Below are 25,453 nucleotides of genomic sequence, written 5' to 3'. Positions count from 1 at the left end.
GCCGATATGACGCGTTATAAACATACCTATATGTGCTGTCGCCGAAGGCTGCCAGCCGCATTAACCGACCGCTTCCCTGACAGAAATATGTGACTAAACATACGTGCCGATTGAAAAGCATTGTCGAGCTATGAAAATGTTGTATTATCTTTGCGCGAAGAATAAGAAACGGCTGTCAAAATCGACAGTAACAGCCCGTACAACATCTCGGGTCTGCGGTTCATTTAAGGCTTTTTTTAACACGAAAGTGTTTTATGCCGGGGTCCACCAAGACTTCACTGACGTATTTCCGTCACGGAAATACGTCACACGAACATACACGAACATAATACAAAGAAAGAAACCAGAAGAAAAAGTTCCACAAACATGCAAAATTTGGAAATCGAACCCACGACCTCTCGGTCCGCGACGATAGATCGCCGAGCGTTTAACCCATTGCGCCACAAACGCATTTGCAGAGAGCTACACAGACGCGCCTTATATATCTAACACTGCTCCGTGTACCCGCGCTCTTGCTCGGGGCGGTGCCGCCGCCTACGAGCAGAAAAGAGAAGTACTGCATTATGACACTAACGCGCACCGACAGTGAACGCTTCGGTGGTCTCACCACTACGACGCCTCGATGCCAGCATTCGAAGGGACGCTGGCATCAAGAAGCACTACCAACGCCACCTAGGTGGCGTTCACCGTACTCAGCACAGCGGAGCGTGGCCTCCGCAATTAGCTCTGAAAATGTTTCTGAAGTTGATCGCGGAGGCTGCAATTACGACGCGCTGTACGCGCTGATTTGACTCGGTGACGATTAAGTTACGTGCTTTGTCTTGCGCGTTGTATTAGTGTGTCAGTTACGTGCTTCGTCTTTCGCGTTGTGCTAGCGTGTGCAGCGTAGTGCAGCTTCCATATGCACGACGGTTGCTCATGGTCATCGACGTTGGTAGTCGTGATGGAGGAGACGTTCCACCAGGCGTCAGCGTGGGTGCATCAACGCCTAAGGGCGCTTTAGCCACAAAACACCAATAGACATTATATATCAATGTGCAATAAACATTACACTACTTCTGTGAAGACACGTTTCACTTTCGTGTTCTATACCGATTCCTATATAAGAGGGATCAACCACATGTTTCATAGTCAGTATACCAATCGCAAAAGCAAATCAGTGTTGCAGCACTTCCAGGCATACTATGCAATGCGGACAACAACTTTTCGTTCTGATAGAGGTTTAAGTTTTAGTTGAAGGCGATATCGCATCTACCTTGTCTGTGCGAGACGTCTGCGCAAAGCTGAAACTGTGTCTGCGCGTTGTCGTGGCAAAATATGAATCGGTAATCACGAATCGGCGTGGCGTATAAAGACGACGTGCGCAACGTCAAAGATAAACTCGAACTGTTCGACAAGGAGCGGTATCAAGGGGCCATTGTGGGAGCACGTGCCGATGCACTAGCGGTGAGGGAGATGCCCATAAAAAGGGCGCTCGGTCTAGAGAAGGCATACGGACGACGAAACAACGTCGATGAGATTTTAGTGAACGGCACTGTTGTTGACGACAACGAGAGCATAGGCCACGCCTTCTTCGAGTACTACCAGTCACTCTTTGCATTTCAGGCAGCCAATGAAGAGGGGTTTAAAGCTGACTTTCTTCATCGTATGCCGCGATTGGATGATGACACCAAAGAGGGATTAGAAAGTAAAATAACCGAAAAAGAAGTCGAGAAAGCAATAGACAATTTGAACCTGGGCAAGTCAGCCGGACCTGATGGTATCAGCGCTGGGTGGTATAAGGTGTTGAAAAGAGAACTGGTCCCTCTGCGTGTGACCGTGTGACCAGAAAACCTTGCCACCTTCTTTTGGGAAAGCTCACACAATATTTATACTGAAGAGCGATGAAATAGATAAACTCAAACTCGTCTCATACTACAGGCCCATATCATTAACAAGCATTGATTATAAAATATTTAGGAAGGTTATAGCCACCAGACTCCAAGGTGTCATCGAGGAAATAGTCGCTGACCGCCAAACTTGCGGCATCAAGGGGCGATCCATTTTTGCGAACATCCATAAGATGCGGTGTGTTCTCGAGTGCTGTGACGTCACCTATGGTGGTGTTGCAGTCCCCCAGGTCGATCTCGAGAAAGCTTTCAATTGTGTCGCTGATGGTATTTTATTTGCCATCTTGGTTCACGTTAACGTCGGTTCCATCATCACTGAGCGTGTGGCCTTGGCGTACCAGAATTGCAAAACAAGATTAATTGTTAATAAGTCGCTGGGGGCCCCCATTAACATCTTGCGTTCAGTCCGCCAGGGCTGCCCCCTCAATCTGCTTCTGTTTGCGATTTATATCGAAGCAATGTGTCTGCCAATTACTCAAAATGAGAAAATGCGAGGTTTTAGACTAGCAGCGACAGAAGTGAAGCTGCTCGCGTACGCAGATGACATTGCTGTGTGTTGTGCAGACAAATCAAGTATAACCGAAACAATTAATGTAGTGAAAGAATTCTGTGGTGATGCCAGCAGCACAGTAAATTGGGGCAAATCCCTCGGGCTGTGGCACGGGGAGTGGCCGTCTGCACCGGACCACTTCGCGAACGTGAACTGGTTTAAAGCTCCGACACGGTATCTAGGTGTTTTCGCGATGTGCGTGACCCCTTTCTGCGCACTGTGTGCCAGTTGAGGTTGAGCGACGCATTGCCGGAACATGTAGTTAGTACGGAAAGCATGACCGGAACACGGCGTGGGTATTTCAAGGAAGTGGTGGATAGTGTACGCTTTCTGTCTGTGCGTTTTTCGAATGATTATCTCAGTGAAGTAAAAAGGAAAACACTGTACAGAGATCTTTGTGATGTGCTTTTCCCAGTGCCATTATACTGAGCTATATACAGTGGAGGGCCAGGACAGAGTGTACTCAAACGGGTGAAACGCATGAAGGTACCACCAGGGGCAAAAACCTTTTTCTTTAAGCTTCACACCGGAACGCTCTCCGTGAAAACTTTTAAGAAAGAACGGGGTTGTACTGTACCATGGGGATCGCTCTGCTTGATCTGCAAGCAGCCCGAAACCATTGATCATGTCTTTTTGCATTGTTTGGAGGGGGTTTACTTCTGAGATATGTTACAGGGAACACTCAAGAAAGAGTTGCCGCTAGACCCCCACGGGATAATATTTCTAGCAATTAAGGATGACGACGGGGTGCCCTACGACTTTATCATGTTGAATGCGCTCCACTGTTTATGGCGTGCACGAATGGCGGAGTACCACTGTGATCCAGACGCTAGGCCCGCACGTATTTATTTCAAAGAATGTATTGCAATATTTATTGAAGCACAGAAAATGCAAGAGTGTGTGCCGGATTGGCTGTCAAGGGTAGAACCTTTGACAGCCATGAAGGAATTTTGATGCGACAACGCCGGTCCACCACGGACCGGCGTTGTATGTTTTTCCATTCCTTTTTTTCTTGCGTCCTGTATAATTGCTTCCAAATGGGATATTTGAATGTGTGCACATTAGTTTGTTTCTGTCAAGTCAAAGACCGGCAATAAATTTAAAAAAAACAGAATCGGCGTGGCGTAGTGATAAGAAACTGGGTCTGTAGGTCGAAGGTTCGAATCCTAGATTTTTTTGTTTTTTTTATTGCATTACAACGCTCTGTGTTTCTTTCTGTGTTCGAAAAAATATATAAGGTAGCCAGGCACCACGCATTTCTCGCTCTAGAGCGGCATTTCGCCCCAGTACCCCAAGCCTAGCGCCTCACAGTATGCCGTGCCATGCCAGCGCCCCGGCATCCAGCGCGCGACACTGGGCCCATAATCAGGCATGACACTGGGCACTGGACACTGGGTTTTGCAATAGGGCGGTATCACCCCCCTTCCTCTCGCTCATTATTTTAGATTCGCCGCGACGACAATTGGTCGCTGCAGTTGCCCGCTCGTAACGGTCACCGCTCCGGGACGCTTCTGCGCCAACCCGCACCTCCAGCCGTTCCCTTTCCGCGCACGATCGTTGTTCTCGGTCACTTCTCCCCCGCCGCTATTCATCGCTGCACCCCACTGGCCGCTCCTCTCAGGAAAACTGAGCAATGCAGCTCCCGGAGGTGACGCTGCATTAGACCCACGACCTGCAAATGATATTTTAACCTTGGCGACGCACGAGAACCTACTTGCCGTAGAAGTTGATGGCCTACCCGTGACGGCCCTTATCGACACCGGCGCACATATTTGTGTCATGAGCTGTGATCTCCGTGAACGGCTAAACAAAGTGGTAACACCTCCCGAGTACCGCGTTCTACGTGTCCCTGACGGCGGAACTATGGCAGTGCTCGGAATGTGCAACGCACGCGTGAGCGTGGCTAGCTGTCAATATTCCGTGTTGCTTCATGTTCTTCGCCACGGCCCCATGACGTCATCCTTGGACGTGATTTGTTGACTGATCATTCCGCTCTAATTGACTGCTCGGCCGGTGTCCTTGAACTTAACTTTCCCGCTTCACGAGACGTTCCCGACACAGTCCAGAGTCAGCTCGCTTGTGCCGAGTGTGTTCATTTGCCGACCCTAGCACTCACCTGTATTGTAGGTGTACCTTGCCCCAGTGTACCGTATGGTGATTGTGTGGTTACTCCGTCTACCAGTGTCCTTTTGACGCACAACGTTTCCGTTCCGACTGTTTGCCAGATCTAATTGTTACTGTACCTATTCTATTATTTTTCACATTGTTGCATCACGCAGTCTTTACATCCTTTACATAACCGAATTGTCGCATTGTTTGCCAGTTTTATTGTGGATGTTGCATTTGTGTATTGTTGTCTGTCCATCATAATGTTATCATGGAACTGTTGCATTGTCTATGTTTCATTGCATTATAGATGTATTTTGTATATATGTTATATAAAAATAACTGCATCTCTCGGGCCCTAGAATGTAAAACTATTCCAATCTGTTTTTATTCCAAAATCTTAACTTCAAACTTATGCAAGTACCGACGCAAGCATCTGGCGGTAACCCACAGCGTTGACGGAACAGCCCTATCAAATTCTCTACTCGTTATTAGGAGGTCACCTTTTTGCGCTTTCAAAACGAATAACATTGCCTACACTGAGCGGTTTTTCTTACCTTATTGGCTGACAAGGCGGGGGTGATGCTCAAGTGGAGAGGGCTTATATGGGGCCTAGCCAGCGCAGTGTAAATAGATAACCGGTTTAAAAGGGTGGTGCCGGCGTCTCCGACTGATCCGCTTTCGCTTTACTTAGCTTGCGGTGGCTGGCCGAACATCACGGCGGCGTGCAACGGGAAGTTAAGAATTGTGGTAAAACGGATCCTCTGCAAGGAAGAGTTGGCAAAGCGATGTCGTATATGCGCCGAAAGGGCTGGATAATGTTTTACTGTCACGCAATAACGTTTATTATACGCAAATAAATCCATGCTATCCGGCAGGTGTGAGCAGCGAGTGCCTAAGCGATCGGAGGGCAGCCGTCTTAATCTATTCTTCTCGGAACGGGGCAGTTGCTGGCTATTCAGAAAAAAAAAACACTTTTGTTCGGCATATTAATTAGTCCTTTACGCCTGCACGTCAATATGACGCAGTGAGATTTCGCGGTTTTGTGACGTCGCGTGATAGACAGGCAAAGTGGGCGCAGTCCGAGAACGTTGAACCAATAGCAGAGGGGTAATGAAGAAATGGCGTCGAATCAGGAAGAGTATTTTTTTGTTCCGTTTAATCATGCATAATCACTGCGTACACGTTACATCAGATGGGAAGCTATCGTGGTTCCATGACGTCGCGTGACAGACAGGCAAAGTTGGGAGTGGCCCGAAAATGTTTTGACCAATCTTGGAGGGCTGATTGCAGAATTAGAATAGAAAAGATTGGAAGGGCTTTACGTTATCGCACCCCTATAGTCCATGCTTCACACCTTCCCCCTACACTAATGCCCACAAGGGTGCTGTGAGAACCTGTATCAATCAAATAATAAAAAAAATAGACGATGAGTGTCCTGGTGCAATAATGCAATTCTAAGCATTGTCAGGACTTGCGTTGACAGCAGGTTCCGTCCCGCTGCAGTCAACCACCAGTTATTGCGACTCGTGTCCGAGCGGTCATTACGAATTTACGTGGCTGGTGATGTGCCAGGTGCCGGGAGATCACGACGTCTGGGGCGACGTCCAAGACGGGCAAAAATAATGGTTTATTTCAAACATTTACATTTTCAGAGTTTCTACGAACGATCACAAACGAGCACACCTCCATAGCACTGAAGGTCCACTTTTCAAGCACTTCATTGTCTCCTTTTCATTAGTCGGCGGAATTCCCTGTTGTTCTCGACCAATGACAATCGTCAAACTGTTCGCAAAATCTCACTGCAACGTTCGGCCAGCTTCTGCCTCTGAGGTTGCGCGACCGCATACGGGGCAAACGCGTGGCACTTTGGGAACCTCAACTTGGACCCGTTATCACGGAAATTGTTGACGTTGGCCTCTTGCATGAATTAGGAGGCTTTCGATGACGATATGCTTGACCGAGCGAGGACACGGGCCTTCGCGGTAAATATCGTTTCGACGAACGACCGCTTTGTCGTCGTTTCATTGTAAGCTCTTTTGTTTGACTGTCACAGTCCATAACGTGAGAGAAAAGAATGACATTACCGTTTAACGACGCGCCAGACCGATAACTCAGAATTTGTCTCGGCTATCAGCTTTGAGGGGTCGAAGACCCGAAAATACGAAACATAACTGCTTGTCCATTAGTCTCAGGTGACGCTGATCGAGTCGCCAGCTCCCTGGCCTTGGAAAGACGCTGGGGCATGAATGGAATCTCATCGTTGCAGGTTTGTCGGTGCAGCATTCTTTTTCGAAAAGAGCTGCCGAGCTCAACTCTGTTGAATGCGAATCCTAATAATGATGCGGAAGGACGAGATGGTTATTATCGACCAATGGTATTTGGGCTGCCATTTCGCAACTGCCATCTTACACATAATTCTTGGTTGAACAGCTCCTCGTTTTCTTTGAATTAGTCGTGTGTAGAGCCAACTTACCAATCCAGTACTCCTCATGTGGATTGCCGAAGCCTTCCGTGTATTCGCTCCAATTTCGGTAGAAGTGGAAAACGCGGTTTCCGTTCTGCTTGCGCCTTTGGATTACCTGTGAAGAAACATGAGGTATGTGACAGTCGCGACTCATGTGACAGTCGCGCATTCTAATCAGACGAGATTACGCGTTTTTTTGTACCCCGTGCAACAGTGGACACACCGATGTTTTACCGATTCTGGAAAGATTGAGATCGCACATCAATTCCAATAATTTATCAAGGCTGTATAATGCGGTTACGCGAGTTATTTCGTGCGTTCTTAATAAATAGCGTGATAATACGTACCGACAGTGATGCCATTCGCGCAGCGTTCACTTAGACGGAGATGGACGCCGCATAAAAGTTGACAGAAAATGCGTAACGGAAACTGAAAAGACCGGACGAAAGCTGAACTGACGGCTGGAGTATGTTCACCAGGAAAGCCAATAGAACGCAGCAGCGCTTGCTTCGACATAAGAATGAGAAAATTCAAAAGCCTGCCTTGGAAAATCTTGAAAATTGAAGGCCTTTAACGGCTGCATTGACAATGTGACAGGATCGATACTAGGTTTTCAAGGTATGCTTCTTTAAAATACAAGCTCTTTATCGGAGGCAATATTGAGCGAATAGTTACCCATGACTACCTATCCCTATTTTACGTTTCAAAGGCTTTTACGAATGCTACTTAACGTTTCTTTCATGCCTAATTCATTCCTTTATGACAAACAACGCAGTGAATCCACTAAGGTTGATGACAGCTGTAAGCACTTTCGAGGATATCTAAGGATGGTGAACTTTTCGGTAAGCTCTTACGTTGCAGCTCCATCATATAATTGGTTCCAGCAGTATCATGGTCAACTGGGAAAGCTTCATAAAGGTTATTAGCACCTATCAACTTCAACAGGCGACCGAAGCTCCTGTAGCAATATAGGAACTGCTGCACGTGGGTACTAAGTGCGCGATGTTACGCTTTTCGCGTGCTTTTAAATAGGGGCAGTGGGGCTACACAACAGTCTAGAGGGCAGCATTTGCGATGATGAAGGAGATCTAGTTTTAGCTGTATTTATAATCTCAAACTATATGGTAAATCTTTCTCCTTGAGGGAGCAACGTTCTCGTAATTCCCAGGATATCAGCTTTACCAGAGCCGCAGGTATTGCCTGCGTTTGAAGTTGGTTCTTGTTCGAGATACGAAAGGACGGGGCCAAAAGGTGAGTTATTATTCTAATAAATTGGCATCTTGGGGAGCTTATTCTTCTAAAATTATGATACAAAGGGTGTTGACACGCACGTCTTTGTATTAGGGCGTCATTATTTGTTATTATGTGCTCTGTAGCAAATAACGTCTTCCTGACATGAATGCCAAGAATTGCACTTCATTGAGTACCCGCACATTTTCATGTGGATTTTCAAAGGTGTTTGAGTCTTGCTTTTGCCTGTCGTGAGATGACTGACACAACGTGAGACATAAAGGAGTCGTGAAGAAAATGAATTATTAGGCAGATTTACATATTTATATATTTATTTATCTAAAATCTCGCTGACCTCGTATGAGGCATTGGGTATGGGGGCCGTCACATAAGGACTAAATAAGTATTTGTAATGGACATATAACAAATTATATTTGGAGAAGGTGAGAACATAATAGAAAAAGGGCAAATGATTCCGTTGATTCAGAAAACAAATTAACAATGTACTAAAGTAGTCATTCCAATATCATAAGATAAAAAATACTACAATAAAAACCAATTTAATGAACTCATGAGTAAAAGAAACACAGTGTACAGAACGTGCATAACTGGAAAACAAAGGAAATGACATCATGCATTTTGTCGAATCTGAACTTATGAGCTGGTGGAATTTATCAAGATTATATTCGCAGACGAATAACTCTGGAAGATTATTCCATAACTTAACAGCACGAGGAAGCGTCGACCAATTGAATGCATTAGTGTTCCCGTAGATGCGCGTGAAGCTGAGGTGTTTACTTAATCTGCGTGTTGTGTAAGGTGCAACCTCAAGCGGTAAAGAAAATTTTCTACTCGCATGAATGTACTTGTGAAGTAATGATAGGAGTGCAAAATCACGAGGAGTACTTAAGGGTGGGAGTGAAATATAAAATTTTGTTTATGAGATGCTCGAATTGCCGGTATAGTTACGCGAGATAAAGCTGGCGGCCCTTTTTGCACAGATTCTAACAAGCTCATTAGGTTATGATAGGGTAACCAATTAGGAGAGGCAAATTTGAACTGTGGGCTAACAAATTTATCACACGCTTGCTTCCGCATGTTGGAATGTGAATTACGTAGGCTTCGGCGTAGGTACCCCAGTGATATTGAAGCAGCGGCATATATGGTAGTAACGTGATAGGTCCAGCAAAGGCTTGGTGCCAGTTTAGTGCCTAAATATTTGTATGAAGTAGCTAGAAAAATCAGGTTAATATTTATGTGATAAGGAAAATTGGATATTGAGTGTTTACGAGTAAAATACATTATTTTGCATTTCGATGAAGTTGGTCACTAACCTAGGTACACAGTAGCTAAGTACACAGTAAATGTTCTTGCACCCAAAAGGGTGTACAAAGGGTGTATTCTGATTATACACCCTTGATTACACCCTTTAACACCCTTCTGTCATTGTTGTACAATACTACACCCTATATAGAGGATGCGTACATCTTTAGCAGCCTCCGATTGGCACCAAGGGTGTTTACTTAGCTCAAGAAGGGTGTAAGTGACACACAAATATGTATACGGACACATATGTGTACGCATGCTATATATAACATATATAACATTCCCAGAGCACTGGTGATAATAAATGCGCTTTATTCTGTAATACAGTATTCAAGGCAATTCATGTCAAGTGTATCTATCCTATATATAGTATTAAACTCTCTATGTACTTATTGCAATCGGCTAGCTTTCATTTTCAACTTAAAGAGCATGCGGTAATTACAAAATTCAAGTCAGCCTGTACGTAAAATGTACCCTGTAAGTGTGAACTTGGTGAGCGACACAAGTTTTTAAGACATTCCTTCTAAAAGAGCTTGCATGAGGTTCTCCTTTCTATTTTTCGAGACAAACTTTCTGATGCATATATCTGGAACACTAATGCATTATGCCACACTATTCAGGTGTATGTTTTATGAGGCTGGTGCCGCTGACAGCATTTCTGCCAGATGGCTAAACTTCACATATTTTCTGGCTTCAATTTTGAAATAACAATGTGCCCTATCAAAATGTTAATGAAAAATTAGTAGTTTTATAGATACCAGTCCTCCAAAAATATACGTTTAATGCCGCGACCATGAATAATTATTGGCACGACCATAAACTCTATCACCTCGTTATCTTCAGGGTGATGTTTTTTTCTTCTTTAATTCACTGGTGAAATTCCTGGTATATACAGACTAAATTCGACAGCTTTCCCCTTTTAAAAATCGTGTTAACCAACTGAACATGCCTCTACAAGAGCCTACCAGCCATTCTAGGTTTTAGCCACAGAACCATGCAAATTACCAGTAACTTGAATACATTTGTATTCCTTTTTCACTCTTTACGTACTTGAGTACATTGCGAACCATGAACAACAAATTATTGGAGAATGCACTACAATAGAAAATTTGTTTTCACCAGTATCATTTGATCATATAAAATAGATAGACAATTACAAAACATTTGCAGAAACCACCAGTAATCCCACGGAAAAGACACATCGTACTACAACCATGCAACTTTAAAATAGTTCTGGGTGAGAAAAACTAAGCTTGCCATTTGACATGAAGAAATGACAATTAGTAAGCCAAACGCTGTGAATATATATTTATAACAAGGAATGGCGCGCGCTTATAACAGGGTGCCCCATGTGCAGTGGCTCTGTTGCAAATTCAGAAAATGAGGTTATAACTCTGTCCTTGTCATTTGTGCTCACAAAAACACATGGAAGCGTTCATTAAAACGAATAGTCTCCAGTAGCTTAGCATGGTCAAAAGTACTTTGTCCACATAAAACAGTCCACAAACATGCACAAACTCAGGCAAGCTGTCATCTGGAACATTAAGGACAAGGCTGCATCCCCCTCGGCATATATGATCTGCCATAACTTCGCGAACATGCATCAATATGCACCGTTTGCCGACTACGCGATGGTGACCGAAGATGAGGGACCTAGTATTGTGGGTAATAAAATGAAAAAAAATGCTCAATGCCGTGTTGGCGTAGCGATTCAACCTTTATTTCTTTTTTTACCCAACGTGCAACACCATTTCTTCCATGAGCTTTATTCTAGCATTGAGAAAAATTATGGCACAACTCATTATTTACCCGTTCATTACATGCACAAACCAACCCAAATTAGCACTAAACTAGACGCATTGCCGTGCACTGCATTGCAACACTGAGGCAATGGGGTTTGCCGTCCCCAGTAGGAAATCGGACGCTTGTCTGGTTGACCTGCCTGCCTTTCCTCTCTTTGCTTTCTCTATCTCTTTGTACAAAATACACTACCTTGTCGAAAAGGAAGCGTTATCCTCTTTCAGAGTTAAATTATTTGTCGAGCAATAATTTTACTGTTCCAGCGACTACAGCATAAACTGGAAAACGAAACCGATTCTCAGTGCTCACGGAGCGCGGCACCAGGTGGCACCGTGCACTGCGCTTCCGATCTCGAAGGATCTAACAAGCGGTTGATGCAGCTGCAATTGTGTAGTCAGCCGGCTTTTATCGTTTTATGTAGTGCAAATTGTTAGTTCACTGTAAATATGTCTTTATACTCAAGAGTGGGGTAAGGCCCCAAGGAACAGAGATTGACGCATCGGGAGCGGAGAACAGAAGCAATGGATGGTTACGCAGCTTGACTCTCGGCATGTTCAAATTGGTAAAGTTCCGAATTTGTTGCTGTGTGATGTGCGCTTGTGATGTGCAGTCATAGCGCAGGGATATGTGTGCTGAATGTGTTTCACTTCGTCTACAACACTCTGCACGCAATGGCATCGATCAAGTCGTGTGTTGAGGTGCACGTATGTGCTTGGATGCGGATAGCCTCCCTTAAACGGTAGCGCTGAACACAGCGCTACCGCCTCAACGGCTGTTCAACAGTCTACGCGCTCTTAACTTGCTCCAGATAAGAGCCTTTCAGATAAGAGAGAATCCGGGGTAGGATTTCTAGTCCATAACAACATAGCGGGCAAGATTGATGAACTGTACAGCATTAATGAGAGCGTAGCAGTCGTCGTAATAAAGCTCAATAGGAGGTACAAAATGAAGGTTGTACAAGCCTACGCCCCAACCTCTAGTCACGATGATGAAGAAATAGAACAGTTTTCTGAAGATGTTGAATTAGCAATGAGAAAGGTGCAAACTCAGTATACTGTAGTCATGGGCGACTTCAATGCAAAAGTGGGGAAAAAGCAAGTTGGTGAGCAAGCAATTGGCAACTACGGCATCGATTCTAGGAATGCAAGAGGAGAGTTGTTAGTAGAATTCGCGGAAAGGAATAGGCTCCGAATAATGAATACCTTCTACAGGAAGCGCAGCAACAGGAAGTGGACCTGGAAAAGCCCTAATGGAGAAACAAAGAATGAAATAAATTTCATACTCTCTGCCGATGCAAGCATAGTGCAGGATGTAGAAATGTTAGGTAAGGTAAAGTGCAGTGATCATAGGTTAGTGAGGTCCAGGATTTCTCTCAATTTGAAGAGAGAAAGAGTAAAATTAGTCAAGAGGAAACAGGCCAACCTAGAGGCAGTAAGGGTAAAAGCAGACCAATTCAGGCTGGTGCTCGCAAACAAATATGCAGCTTTAGAACAGGAAGATAAAGACAACATAGAGGTAATGTATGGAACCGTAACTAGGTTGATCTCAGAAGCAGCAATTGACGTGGGAGGTAAGGCACCAAGGCAACCAGTAGGTAATCTCTCCCAAGAAACAAAGGACCTAATAAAGAAACAACAAAACATGAAAATGTCCAGCTCAAGAGATCAGATAGAATTCGCTGAACTGTCAAAACTGATCAACAAGAAGAAAGTAAGGGATATTCGAAATTATAACGTGGGGAAGATTGAGGAAGCCGTAAAATATGGACGCAGCATTAAATCAGTAAGATGAAAGCTTGGCATAGGACAAGGCAAGATGTATGCACTGAAAGATAAGCATGGTAATATCATCAACAATTTCGATGACATAGTAAAAGCAGCGGAAGAATTCTATACTGACCTATACAGTACCCAAAACAGCCAAACTACTTTCATTCGAAATAGTGATGAACCGGATACAGAGGCTCCTTCTATAACAAGCGATGAAGTTAGAAGGGCCGTGAAAGACATGTCCAGGAAAAAAGCTGCTGGAGAGATGGAATAACAGTCGATTTAATCAAGGATGGAGGATATATCATAATTGAAAAGCTTGCGGCCCTTTATACGCAATGCCTGACAACTTCAAGTGTACCAGAGAGCTGGAAGAACGCCAAAATTATACTAATCCATAAGAAGGGAGACATTAAAGAATTGAAGAATTATAGACCCATTAGCTTGCTTTCAGTATTGTGTAAAATATTCACCAAGATAATTTCTAATAGAATCAGGGCAACACTTGACTTCAGCCAACCAAGAGAACAGGCTGGCTTCAGGAAGGGATATTCAACGATGGATCATATCCATGTCATCAATCAGGTAATCGAGAAATCTGCGGAATACAATCAACCTCTCTATATGGCTTTCATAGATTATGAAAAGGCATTTGATTCAGTAGAGATACCAGCAGTCATAGAGGCATTGCGTAATCAAGGAGTACAAGAAGCATACGTGAATATCCTAGCAAACATCTACAAGGATTCCACAGCTACCTTAGTTCTCCACAAGAAAAGTAGAAAGTTACCTATCAAGAAAGGGGTCAGGCAAGGAGACACAATCTCTCCAATGCTATTCACTGCATGCCTAGAAGAAGTATTCAAGCTCTTAGACTGGGAAAGCTTAGGAGTGAGGATCAACGGTGAATATCTCAGCAACCTCCAATTTGCTGATGGCATTGTCCTATTCAGCAACAATGGAGACGAATTACAGCAAATGATTGAGGACCTTAACCGAAAAAGTGTAAGAGTGGGGTTGAAGATTAATATGCAGAAGACAAAGATAATGTTCAATAGCCTGGCAAGGGAACAAGAATTCAGGATCGCCAGTCAGCCTCTAGAGTCTGTAAAGGAGTACGTTTATCTAGGTCAATTACTCACAGGGGACCCAGATCGCGAGAAAGAAATTTACAGAAGAATAAAATTGGATTGGAGTGCATACGGAAGGCATTGCCAAATCCTAACTGGGAGCTTACCACTCTCCTTGAAAAGAAAAGTGTACAATCATTGCATTCTACCGGTGCTAACATATGGGGCAGAAACTTGGAGGTTAACAAAGAAGCTCGAGAACAAGTTAAGGACCGCACAAAGAGCGATGGAACGAAAAATCTTAGGAGTAACGTTAAGAGGCACGAAGAGAGCGGTGTGGATCAGAGAACAAACGGGGATAGCTGATATTCTAGTTGACATTAGGCGGATGAAATGGCGCTGGGCAGGCCATGTAATGCGTAGGATGGATAACCGGTGGACTATTAGGGTTACAGAATGGATACCAAGAGAAGGGAAGCGCAATCGAAGTCGGCAGAAAACCAGATGGGATGATGAAGTTAGGAAATTTTCAGGCGCAAGTTGGAATACGCTAGCGCACGACAGGGGTAATTGGAGATCACAGGGAGAGACCTTCGTCCGGTAGTGGACATAAAATAGGCTGGCGATGATGATGATGATCTACATTTTAGTGCGGTCAGCTCGATTGCGATCGAAATTTTTCATGGGACGATTATAACCTCTTGGTTTTGTGATTGTGATTTTCAACAATTTCAGAAAACAAAGATATTGTTGAATCAAAGGAAAACAGAGCACAGCAAGAAAGAACTTCTGCACTTGTATTGCACATGTCGGTCTGAATTCATTCAAGCTAACACGAATTGTCATCTTTTTACAGACCTTCTTGCTGTTTCAACTCTGAGGATAACTACTTCAAATGTGAAGGAAAAAACAGCAGTGCCAGCTCTATTTGTGCATGAGGACGTAAGTTTTTTCACATGTTTGTTTTGAAATCGGTTCTAAACAATGCCGTAATTCCTCAAACGGCTTCAATCGCGGAAACAGTTTGGCAACTGTATAAAGATACAGATCTTTTTTTTTGTTTTTAATGTGAACTGAGGTCCTACTTAGTTTAACCACCTATTTATTCATTTTTATTTATTCATGTTACCCCTAAAGGCCCTCACGGGGAGGGTATTACATAGGGGGGGGACGATAGAATCATTAATAAACGCTATACATATTACGAAGAACAATTATACATATAGAAATAATAAAAAACAGCCAATAAATCGTAAATCAATATACAAAAGGTAAGGATGAACAAACTAACAATCTTGAATTGCTCTTGCACTCAATGTGAGGAGCATCTATACTGAAAAAATTACCTTGCTTGGATTACTCAGGTTATTGGAATAATGCTAAGTTGTGGTAAGCTTCTCTACAGCCTAAATTGTTTGCACTTAAGGCTACATGACTACATTATACTTGCTTGCTTAAGTATAACAACCCTTTTATATTGTGCTTATACAAAAGCATGGATATACTTTCATAATCAGTAAGCTTTCTGTTTTGTCATTGCAGGGCGAGAGGGTTCCGCTCACCCCCTGTGTGGTGTATTCTGGCCACATCCTGGAACAGGCAGAGTTTCTCCATCTTTGTGTCAATAAGGAGCAGCTGTTCATGATCAAAAATGCCGAGGAAGGGGTCGTCGCAATCATGAGTGCATTGTTTGTATTATGAGTGCATCATGAGTGCATAATATATCGGCCTAAATCCTTCAACACCAGTTCAGTTCTGGCACGATTGCTTTCTTTGGTTTGAATGTAACAACGCCAATTGTGGTTGTTACGAAGTTTGTGAGCAGAGTTGTGCAGGCAATGTGACGCCGAGGTTCATGTACATTAACAAATGAATGCTAGCCTGACAATTTTGTGCAATAGCTTGAGCAATAGTTTTGTGCAATTTTTAATATAACATTTTCTTTCTTTTTGATCACGATAATAGCATGATCCAGTAACTTTTTTTCCGCTGCCTCTGTGCCAACCACATTATCAATAGACTGCACCTCTTTCCTGTTTTATGACTTGGCAGACAATGTAATAGTGTCCAGGTGTAGGTCAGCAAAAAAGAAACGTGGTGTACGGTAGTCTGCACGGATTTATCAGGAACGTTGCTGGGTGTTGCTATGTACTGAAAAGTAGAGTACAATACGTCCCATTCTTATTAGGTCTTTCTTAACAATAACGTAAGTGAAACAATTGTCAGCAGTCTTGTACAAAGATTACAGCTTGCTTGCTCTTCCTAAACATAGTTTGTTTATGAAACTTCTTTGCCAGCCAGGAGCCAGGGAACAATGTCCCAGCTTAAAATTAGTGCATAGAACAACTGTCACATTTGTATTCACTTATAGGGCACATGAACACTGGCAGCCAGTGCTTAACATTTTGTAACATGCTGCTTGCTTAATATTTCATATTTTGCGCATTTGTGGCATAGTGCAACCTGCCCAATAGAAGTGAAAGTTTTTGTGGTTTGACTGTCTTTTTATGAACAAAGTTTTATGTTTATTGTGTATAACTTCATTTAGCAGCTGAGAGCTGACATACTAGTCAAAACTTAACAGAATATCCAGTTTTTACAAGGTGTTACAAGTTTTGGGTTAAAAATATTGCGTGGAACATTCATTAGGCTGAAGTACTGTTATATTGTCATAAATGCCGGCAGCCTTTGCTTAACCTTTGTGAATCTGCTGGCAGGCTGCAGTATATTTAGCTCGCTTATTTTTCGTACATTTGTTGCCAAGTACCTCATCCGAGTGAAAGCTAGTCTCTTTATATACTATATATACTGGTGTTTCTACAAATAATTTACGTAATATTTAAAATAGCCGTTCTGAAGCATTAGGACGGCTCTTTAGAAGACAGCATGCTGTCAGCGGTGCCGACCATGGGTGTATCGGTGATATGTGGTAATTAGTTGCTAATTAACAAAAATCAAATATATTTTACTTTTAGTTTCAGAGGACTCACTGTAACTGGAAAATTAAAGCAAGTTATCTGCACAAGACATGTCAAGTTTTCGATTGGGAAAAATGCGATTACCCGTGGAACTGTGGCGTGATGATATTTAACCATCAGAGCACACGAAACTGAAACTGGGATGCTGCCGAAACTCCAGGCAACATTCTCCTTACGTCGCCCAGCAGCGGGCAACCAGCGCGCTGCACAGAGCCCCATTGCTGCCCACTGTTGGGTGATGGGAGAAGAACGTCGCCTCGAAGATCGTCGCCTCGAAAGTGTGTGCTTACTGCAGCCTCGGGTAGTTTCGCGTGCTGTGATAGCCGAAGTTCATCGTGCCACAGTTGTGCGGGTAATTGCATTTTTTGGCAGATTCTAAAGTCTACATGTCTTGACGATGATGAGTCCACTCAAACTAAAAGTAAAGTGTATTTTATATTTGTTAATTAGCAACTAATTAGCATGTGTCACCCGTCACCTCATGGTCGACACTGCTGACGGCATGCCTTCGAAGGAACCGTTCTTTGATTTCAGAACGGCTGTTTTTGTATATCAGCTAAAGTATTTGGAGAAACACCTTTATAGAGCTGTGTGATATTACTGTTGAACAAATGTTATTGTGTACTGAGGTGAAACATGCACAGATGACGAAGAGCAAACATATGCGTGGTGTTACCTCTGTTAATGTACTATAATTTTCTTGTGTGAAGGCCACCACAGTTTTTTTTTGCAAATGACTGCTCTGCTTTTACTCACTCGTACTTAGTATACGCGTATATTATACCACAGATATACTGTGATTCATGTGAATTGCTCTGATCAGTTCAAATCTATACTGTTAACTGCAGTGATAGTTTACAAATGAGGTTTATATTTTATTGCTCCCTGTATGAAATACCATTAGGTTTATTCACATTTTGCTTTCAAATTGTAACATATAGGTCTCATATATATCCTTCACCATTTAGTTATGCTTTGCATTTTTGTACAATTGCAGCAGCGACTTCTTTTGGATGCCCATGGAGTGAACCAGAATACATATTAGCCACAGATTTAAGACATTCTAAATGTGATGTTCTTGTGTGTGTATAGTGCATGTGTACGTAACTTGTGTTTGAGTTGTATAACTTGAACGAGATTTTAATAACAGTGATACACCTCAGATGACTGAGACCATGATGCATTTTGTTGAACTCCTGCATGAGACAATATGCACTTTTCAAAGCATGGCTCACGGAATAATATTGTTACGAAGAGTTGTGCAGAAATGGTTTTATTTTTCAGGAGATGGGCGATGATCGGAGCGTGATCGTAGCGCAGTCCGGCCTCTCGAGCTCTTCGTTCTCTTCGTCTTCTCTTCTCTCTTTTTGTGCCTGCCTTTCGTATCCGTTACATTTCCCCGCAAGCAGACGAAGCCCGTTGGGCGAGTTAGGATGGACAAGCAGGGCAAAAAGGCTTCAGGCGAACAATGTGAGTCAGCTGAGTTCTGCTTGATCGCCGACCATTGCACAGGAGGCGAGCCATTACGTAAGTGAGTTCGCTTAGGCGGTCCACAACTCAAATGCGCCTGAATATTGTGACAAGAGCTTCTGGGACAATCCGCGCTTGCGTTGCGCTGTCCAAAGAAGGACCAAGTCACCTTTTTCGAACGATACTTGTACGTGACGGTCGTCGTATCGCTCTTTCGAACGACTTTGCGAGGCCAGAGTACGAAGACGAGCTATTCAACGGGGTTCTTCGGCGAGACACAAAGAATTCGATACAGAATCGTCATTGTGCACAACGAAGGGTAAGAAAGTGTCCAGAGGGCTTCGCGGTAACCTTGAATACAGGAGATAAAATGGGCTATAGTTCGTGGTTTCGTGTTTTGCCGTGTTATAGGCGTAAGTGATGAAGAGAAGCACGTCGTCCCCGTTCTTGTGATTGGAGGAGACGTACATGGCAAGCATGTTGGTCAGCGTTCTGTTTGTCCTTTCAACGAGGTCATTGGTCTGTGCATGATAAGGCGTGGAATGCCGGAACTGTGAAGTGCACAAACGAAGTAACTCTTCAATGGCATCAGCAGTGAACTGGCGACCGCGGTCACTGATGATGACACGTGGTGGGCCGTGACGAAGGACCACGGAACGCAGCAGGAAGAGCGCCACGCAAGCAGCAGTTGAAGTATGGCTGCAGTTTGGCTGCAGTATGGCTGCAGTTTCTGCATACCGTGTAAGATGGTCTACGCAGACAATTATCCAACGGTTCTTGTTGTTGGATAGAAGGAATGGACGCAAAAGGTCAATGCCTACTTGCTCAAACGGCGAACTAGGCGCTGTCAATGGACGAAGGGACCCGGGGCTGCGGTGGTCGGTCGCTTGTGACGTTGGCACGTTTCACAACTAGCGACATAGCGCTTGGTTGTTTCGTACATCTTGGGCCTGTAAAGCGCTCCTGCGTGCGGTGTAGCGTTCGTACGAAGCCGAAATGTCCGGATGTCGCATCGTCATGCATGGCGCGTAGAACGTCGGAGCGGAGACTCTCGGGGACTACAAGCAGAAAATGTGCTCCATGCCCGGAGTAATTAGTTTTGTAGAGCAACTCATCACGGACAGTAAAGCGACCGCTGCCTTGAGAAGTACGGGCGGCAACAAAATGCGGATCGAGGGTAAGATCATTCCCTTGTTCTCGCTGAAAGTCGGCCGCGTCAGGGAACGTAAAAGTAACAGCAGCGAGACAGTCGTCAAAATTCTCAGCATCGCAGTCGGTAGTTGCAAGAGGAATCCGAGAGAGGCAGTCTGCGTCAGCGTGACGACGGCCACTCTTGTACGATACTACAAAGTCGCATTCCTGGAGGCGCAGCGCCCAACGTGCGAAGCCACCAGAGGGATCACGCAAACCGACCAGCCAGCATAAAGAATGATGGTCGGTGATAATCTTGAACGCTCTACCGTAAAGTTAACACCGAAACTTTTGTACAGCGAAAACAGGTGCCAGGAATTCTTGTTCCGTAACCGTATAATTGCGTTCAGATTTGCTCAGGCAACGGCTGGCATATGCGACATGTTCGGCGCCACTGTGACGTTGTACAAGCACCGCTCCTATACCGATTCCACTATCATCAGTGTGAACTTCATTCAGGCAAGATGGATCGAAGTGACGCAAGAGGGGTGCTGACGTTACTATAAACTTCAATGGAGAGAATGAAGCGTCACACTCTGGTCAACAATTGAAGACCGTATCTTGTCGCAAAATACTTGTCAATGGGTAAACGATGTCGGCAAACCGGGGAACAACACGACGGAAATGCGAACATAGGCCAATGAAAGCGAAGTTCTCGGGCTGTCTGTGGTGGCTTGAAGGCGCTCACCGCTTCAATCTTACGAGGATCGGGTCTGACGCCATCCTTGTCGACTAAGTGTCCCAGGACCAGTGTTTGGCGTTCGCCAAACGTACATTATTTGGAGTTCAGAACCAGTCCAGCTTTTTCGATGCAGTCGAGAACAAGGCTGAGGCGTTCGTTGTTTTCTTCAAACGTGCGGCCAAATATTACAACACCATCGAGGTAACACATGCATATCTCCCACTTTAGACCACGTAGTACTGTGTCCATGAATCTTTCGAAGGTGGAAGGAGCATTGCAAAGGCCGAAAGGCATAACATTAAATTAGAATAGGCCATCTGGAGTCACGAAAGCGGTCTTTTCCTTGTCGGCAGGGTCCATAGGTATTTGCCAATACCCCGATCGCAAATCAAGTGTTGAGAAGTACGAAGCAGCGTGCAAGCAATCAATGACATCATCGATTCGTGGTAGCGGATAGGCATCCTTCTTTGTCACTGCGTTTAGACGTCTGTAAACTACGCAGAATCTCCAGGAGCCATCTTTTTTCCTGACCAGGATTACTGGGGCTGCCCATGGGCTAGACGACTCTTGAACGTGACCTTTGGTCATCATCTCCTTGACTTGCTCTGCAATAATTTTGCGCTCAGAGGATGACACTCGGTAGGGCTTTTGGCGGATGGGGTGTGCTGAGCCGGTATCTATTCGGTGACGAGCGCGGGACGACGGTAAATGAAGGGGTGCATCTCCATGCGTGAAGTCGAATGCAGCCTCATGCCTGGCAAGGACCTGTACCAGTGCTTGCCGTTCCGATGTACAGAGAGCCTTGCTGATCATGCCAAGCATTATATAACTCTTCAGAATGGCGATAATCGCAAGGAAAGCAAGCTGTAGAGACGTCCGCCGTTAGTGGCGCTATTGAGCTACATGCGGCTTCATCGAATAGAGCGATTTTCATACCACGAGGGAGGACAACCGGCGTGGATGAACAGTTCAGCGCCCACAATGTGGCGACTCCTTTCGTCATGCACACCACAGAGTAGGGCACAAGTATACTTTTTAGCACAGTTTATGCGGAGAGGCCTAACTACAAGGTCAACACAATCAGCGTCAACAGTATTTGCCAAAACACGAACGGGCATCAGGCACCAGGATGGTACGGGGATCGATACCCAGCACCTCCACCACAACTGTTACAAAGAGTTGTGAAGAAATGGTTTTATTTTACAGGAGATGGGCGATGGTCGGAGCGTGATCGTAGCGCAGTCCGGCCTCTCGAGCTCTTCGTTCTCTTAGTCTCCTCTTCTCTCTTATTGTGCCTGCCTTTCGTATCCGTTACAATATGTAAAATTTCCACATGCATATGTACATATATATTGTTTAACTATAATTTAACTTCAAAAAACATTTAGGTTCAGACAACTGTAAGCAATATGCCATAGGTCTCATTCATCTATAAAGTGTTCCACTTTAAAGTTCCGTTGAAGCTATTTGACACCTGGTACAGGGGCTGTGCACCCACCTTGTCATCCTTCACAGTGGGTGTTAAATAAGGAAAAATAAATGAAGGGTGTAGGTGCCACCCCTTGGCTAGGGTGTTTTCACAACACCCTAGAGTTTCTTTACATAGGCACCCTTGTTGTAGAGTGTTCCAGGAAGGCACCTTGTAAAATAGGCGCCACTTACACCCTTTTGGGTGTAAAAACATTTACTGCGTAGGGGCATGAAGTTAGGAAATTTGCAGGCGCAACTTGGAATCAGCTAGCGCAAGACAGGGGTAATTGGAGGTCACAAGTGGACATAAATGGAGGCTGATGATGATGATGGCTATTAGCCGCGCCTGACCGCCGACGTTTCCCGCTATGTCAAGACATACCGTGAACCCAACGACCCAAGACCCCACCGATAAGGCCATCGGGGTTACTACAGCAGATCGAGCCTCCTTTCCGACCGTTTCAGCAGATCGGGATGGATTTGTTGGGACACTTTCCGACGGCATCATGTGTAAATAGTAGATCGTCGTGCCCACCTACTACCTTACCCCCTACGCCGCAACAATGCCTTGTCCAAAAGTAGTGCAGCAGATGTAGCCATATTTTTCCGCGAGAACATCCTGCTATCCTGCTGCGACATGTTACGCCAGAAGTCCTCATTACTGATAGAGGAACGGCTTTTACAGCTCAGCTTACTCAAACCAACCTACATTATAGCCAGGCAAGTCATTGTAGGACCACTGCCTACTACCCACAGACGAATGGCCTAACCGAACGTCTTGACAAGACGCACGCCGAGGTGTTAACGATATACGTCGACGTCGAACACAAGACGTGGGATGCCCTCCGTCCGTATGTAACCATTGCTTACTACACGGCAGTGCAAGAAACAACACAGATCACTCAGTTAAAACTTTTTTACGGAAACAACTCGACGACGACTCTCGACGCCATGCTGCCGCACGTCACCGGCAAAGACAATGTCGACGTTACCGCCTATCTCCAGTGCGCCCAGGAAGCTCGACAGCTCGTGCGCCTGCGCATCCAGAACGAGCAGAGGACCTATAACCGGCACTACAAACTTCGACGACGCTACGTGGAATACCAGCCCGGCGATCGGGTTTGGGTCCCCGATACGCCGATGGGGACGCAGTGAGAAAATTTTGCGACGCTATTTGGGACCCTATAGATAATCGGACCTAATGGCGCACTGGATTATGAGGTCGTGCCAGAAGGCATTTCGCAATCCCTGAGGCGCCTCTCACGACCTAAAATAATTCACGTTGTGCGCCTTAAGCCTTTCTACCAGCGTTAACTAACTCTGGGCTATGCTTCTTTGTTTGTTTGTTTGTTTGTTATTTATCTTCATGCATGTGCTTTAGTTTCATGCGCTCGTGCCTCAAGCATCGGGATAATGCTATTTGAATTGTCCCGATTCTAGAGACACGGGACAATGCTCTATAGCATCGGGACAACACAAGACATACAGGTGGCAGTTGCCATAAATCCTCCTGGCTGTCGAAAGTTTCATGAGTGCTGCTGTTAGATACGACACTTAAGTGTCACGATTCCCTTGAAAGAATTAGCAAAACTTCACTGGTGTGCGAAAAATCGTCGTACACGATTACGTTCAGACGGTGAACTGCGTAATAGTTTAAAACAGTTCAAAACCGGAATGAGATGAATCTCAGAAAGTGCGATGCGCCCCCACGTCACTATATACTATGGCAATTATGCGAGAAATAATGCCGGGCTATTTGTGTGCTGACATTAAGAAGCACAGCCAAAAAATGAAGGAATAGAGGATAACCATGGGTCAATGTGTCCTGCCGCTTTCTTTTTCATGTTTTGCTTTCAGTGTGACATTTCTCCACGTAATACGCCCGAGCGTTCCTGCTACTTCATTGGCAGTTGGCCATTCAGCATATGACTTTGCGAACGTCCCATCGACGCCAAAATTGCACCTGCTTTATCGCGGATTTTCAACGCTGCTTAAAAAAGCACATAACGATAAAAAGCGTTCTCACCGTCCAGCCTCCTCCATCTGATGTGAGGTCGCAGTAGACGTTCTGTCCTGATTCAAGAGCTGCCCCGTGGTAAATTGTGTAGACGCCATCATTCCGCTGACCAGCTCGCAAGAGATCGCTGCACTGCCGAGGGCGATTTTTTCCTGCGGAAATTAAGTTTTTGTCGACTGTATTTTCCGATGGTATGCCGAAGGCTTGGAAGAGGTAATAAGTACAACGAAATAGTAAGGCATAAATGTAAAACACACGCGACGTAATGGCACCCCGCTTTCAGCTCGCATAATAAACTATAACTACTGATCGTGTTTCCACATAGTAATGCTGTTCTTAGGGGAAAAAAGGTAACAGTGCTAATTTTCTTTTTAGAAGTCTGCACTCGCACGGAGTATTTGCGAAGCACGGCAAAAAGTAATGATCATTTTTAAGCTCGACAACCGGCGTAGCCGCACACAGCATGTGCAGCACCACTGCTCAACTGGCGCACAGCCGGCATCATTCATCGCATCTCGCATTTCATTCTTGCGTTCCCCCATTTAACACTGCATTCGTCGTCTTTTATTGTGGTCATGCTTTATTAATTGCTCCAGAAACATTCCAATGATCTTCATTTAATATAAATGTGATCCGGCTCTTGAGATACCATAGCCATCGATTTGCTTGTACGCAAAAAAGAAATTATTTAAATTAGTAAATGGATAGCAATGTACATCGTAAGGCTAAGTATATGTTACAGGAAGCACCACAGTGTAGGATACATCTCAAAATGCAAAGCAACATGCGTTTAAGTATACACGTAGGGATGAGGCAGCTGCCGCCAGTTTAAACGGGAGAAGGCTATCGCAACTCAAACACGAACGCCGCTGCTGTTGGCAAGGAGAGTTAGAGCAGTTAAAACCGCTGAAACACATTTATTTGCTGGACATAAAAGCACGCAGTAGAGTACTACGCTCACCTCTAATAAAGCGTAGTAATTGCTCCAGCTGTCGCACTTTTGCCTCTGCCTGGTCGATGGGCTTGTCTTGCGCACTTAGATCCACGAGTGGTTGAGATTCCGGTCCCTGAGAGTGCACGGCTACGATCGAAGTCGTTGCGACAACATAGAAAATGACCAAGTGGCTTGCCATGTTAAACGCCGCACCACTTCGACACTGAAAGAAAAGCCGCTGTTTGCATGCTACTTCGACGACGTTTATAACTGTTTAATGTGGCAGTTGTCGAATGGATACCAGTGTGCCTTTGTGAAAATGGCAGCACCAGATCATATTGTGCGGGAAAGTATATCTACATGAGTAATTAGTTTGAAAAGTGGGAGTACACCGCTTTGCAGCGAGAAGTTTCCGGAGCGAACAGCTGATTTTCATGTATACATTGTTTCGAGGTGGCGTCCAATGGTCGTCTTGCGTAAGAACGGAATACTGCGTGAGCAGCT

General features: G+C 44.7%; 1 protein-coding gene across 5 annotated transcripts in view; it reads right to left on the bottom strand.

Annotated features, from left to right (window-relative positions):
* LOC119445700 (techylectin-5A) overlaps nt 1–25,453 on the bottom strand; it is a 96,952-nt gene that overhangs the window by 7,717 nt on the left and 63,782 nt on the right. For 3 of the 5 annotated variants that reach the window (XM_037709981.2, XM_037709983.2, XM_037709982.2), the window contains exons 2-4: nt 24,977–25,172; nt 24,025–24,167; nt 7,022–7,127 (exon numbers count right to left, since the gene is read on the bottom strand). In XM_037709981.2, coding sequence (XP_037565909.1) covers nt 7,022–7,127; nt 24,025–24,167; nt 24,977–25,148 — 421 coding nt within the window. In that variant the 5' untranslated portion in view covers nt 25,149–25,172. The remainder of the gene's footprint in view (nt 1–7,021; nt 7,128–24,024; nt 24,168–24,976; nt 25,173–25,453) is intronic. The other 2 variants (XM_049663540.1, XM_049663539.1) reach the window with 2 other exon arrangements.

Source organism: Dermacentor silvarum, chromosome 3 (genome assembly GCF_013339745.2).
Source record: "Dermacentor silvarum isolate Dsil-2018 chromosome 3, BIME_Dsil_1.4, whole genome shotgun sequence".
NCBI lineage: Eukaryota > Metazoa > Arthropoda > Arachnida > Ixodida > Ixodidae > Dermacentor > Dermacentor silvarum.
The sequence above is the reverse complement of the archived record's forward strand: the minus strand, read 5'-3'. Positions and strand labels throughout refer to the sequence as shown.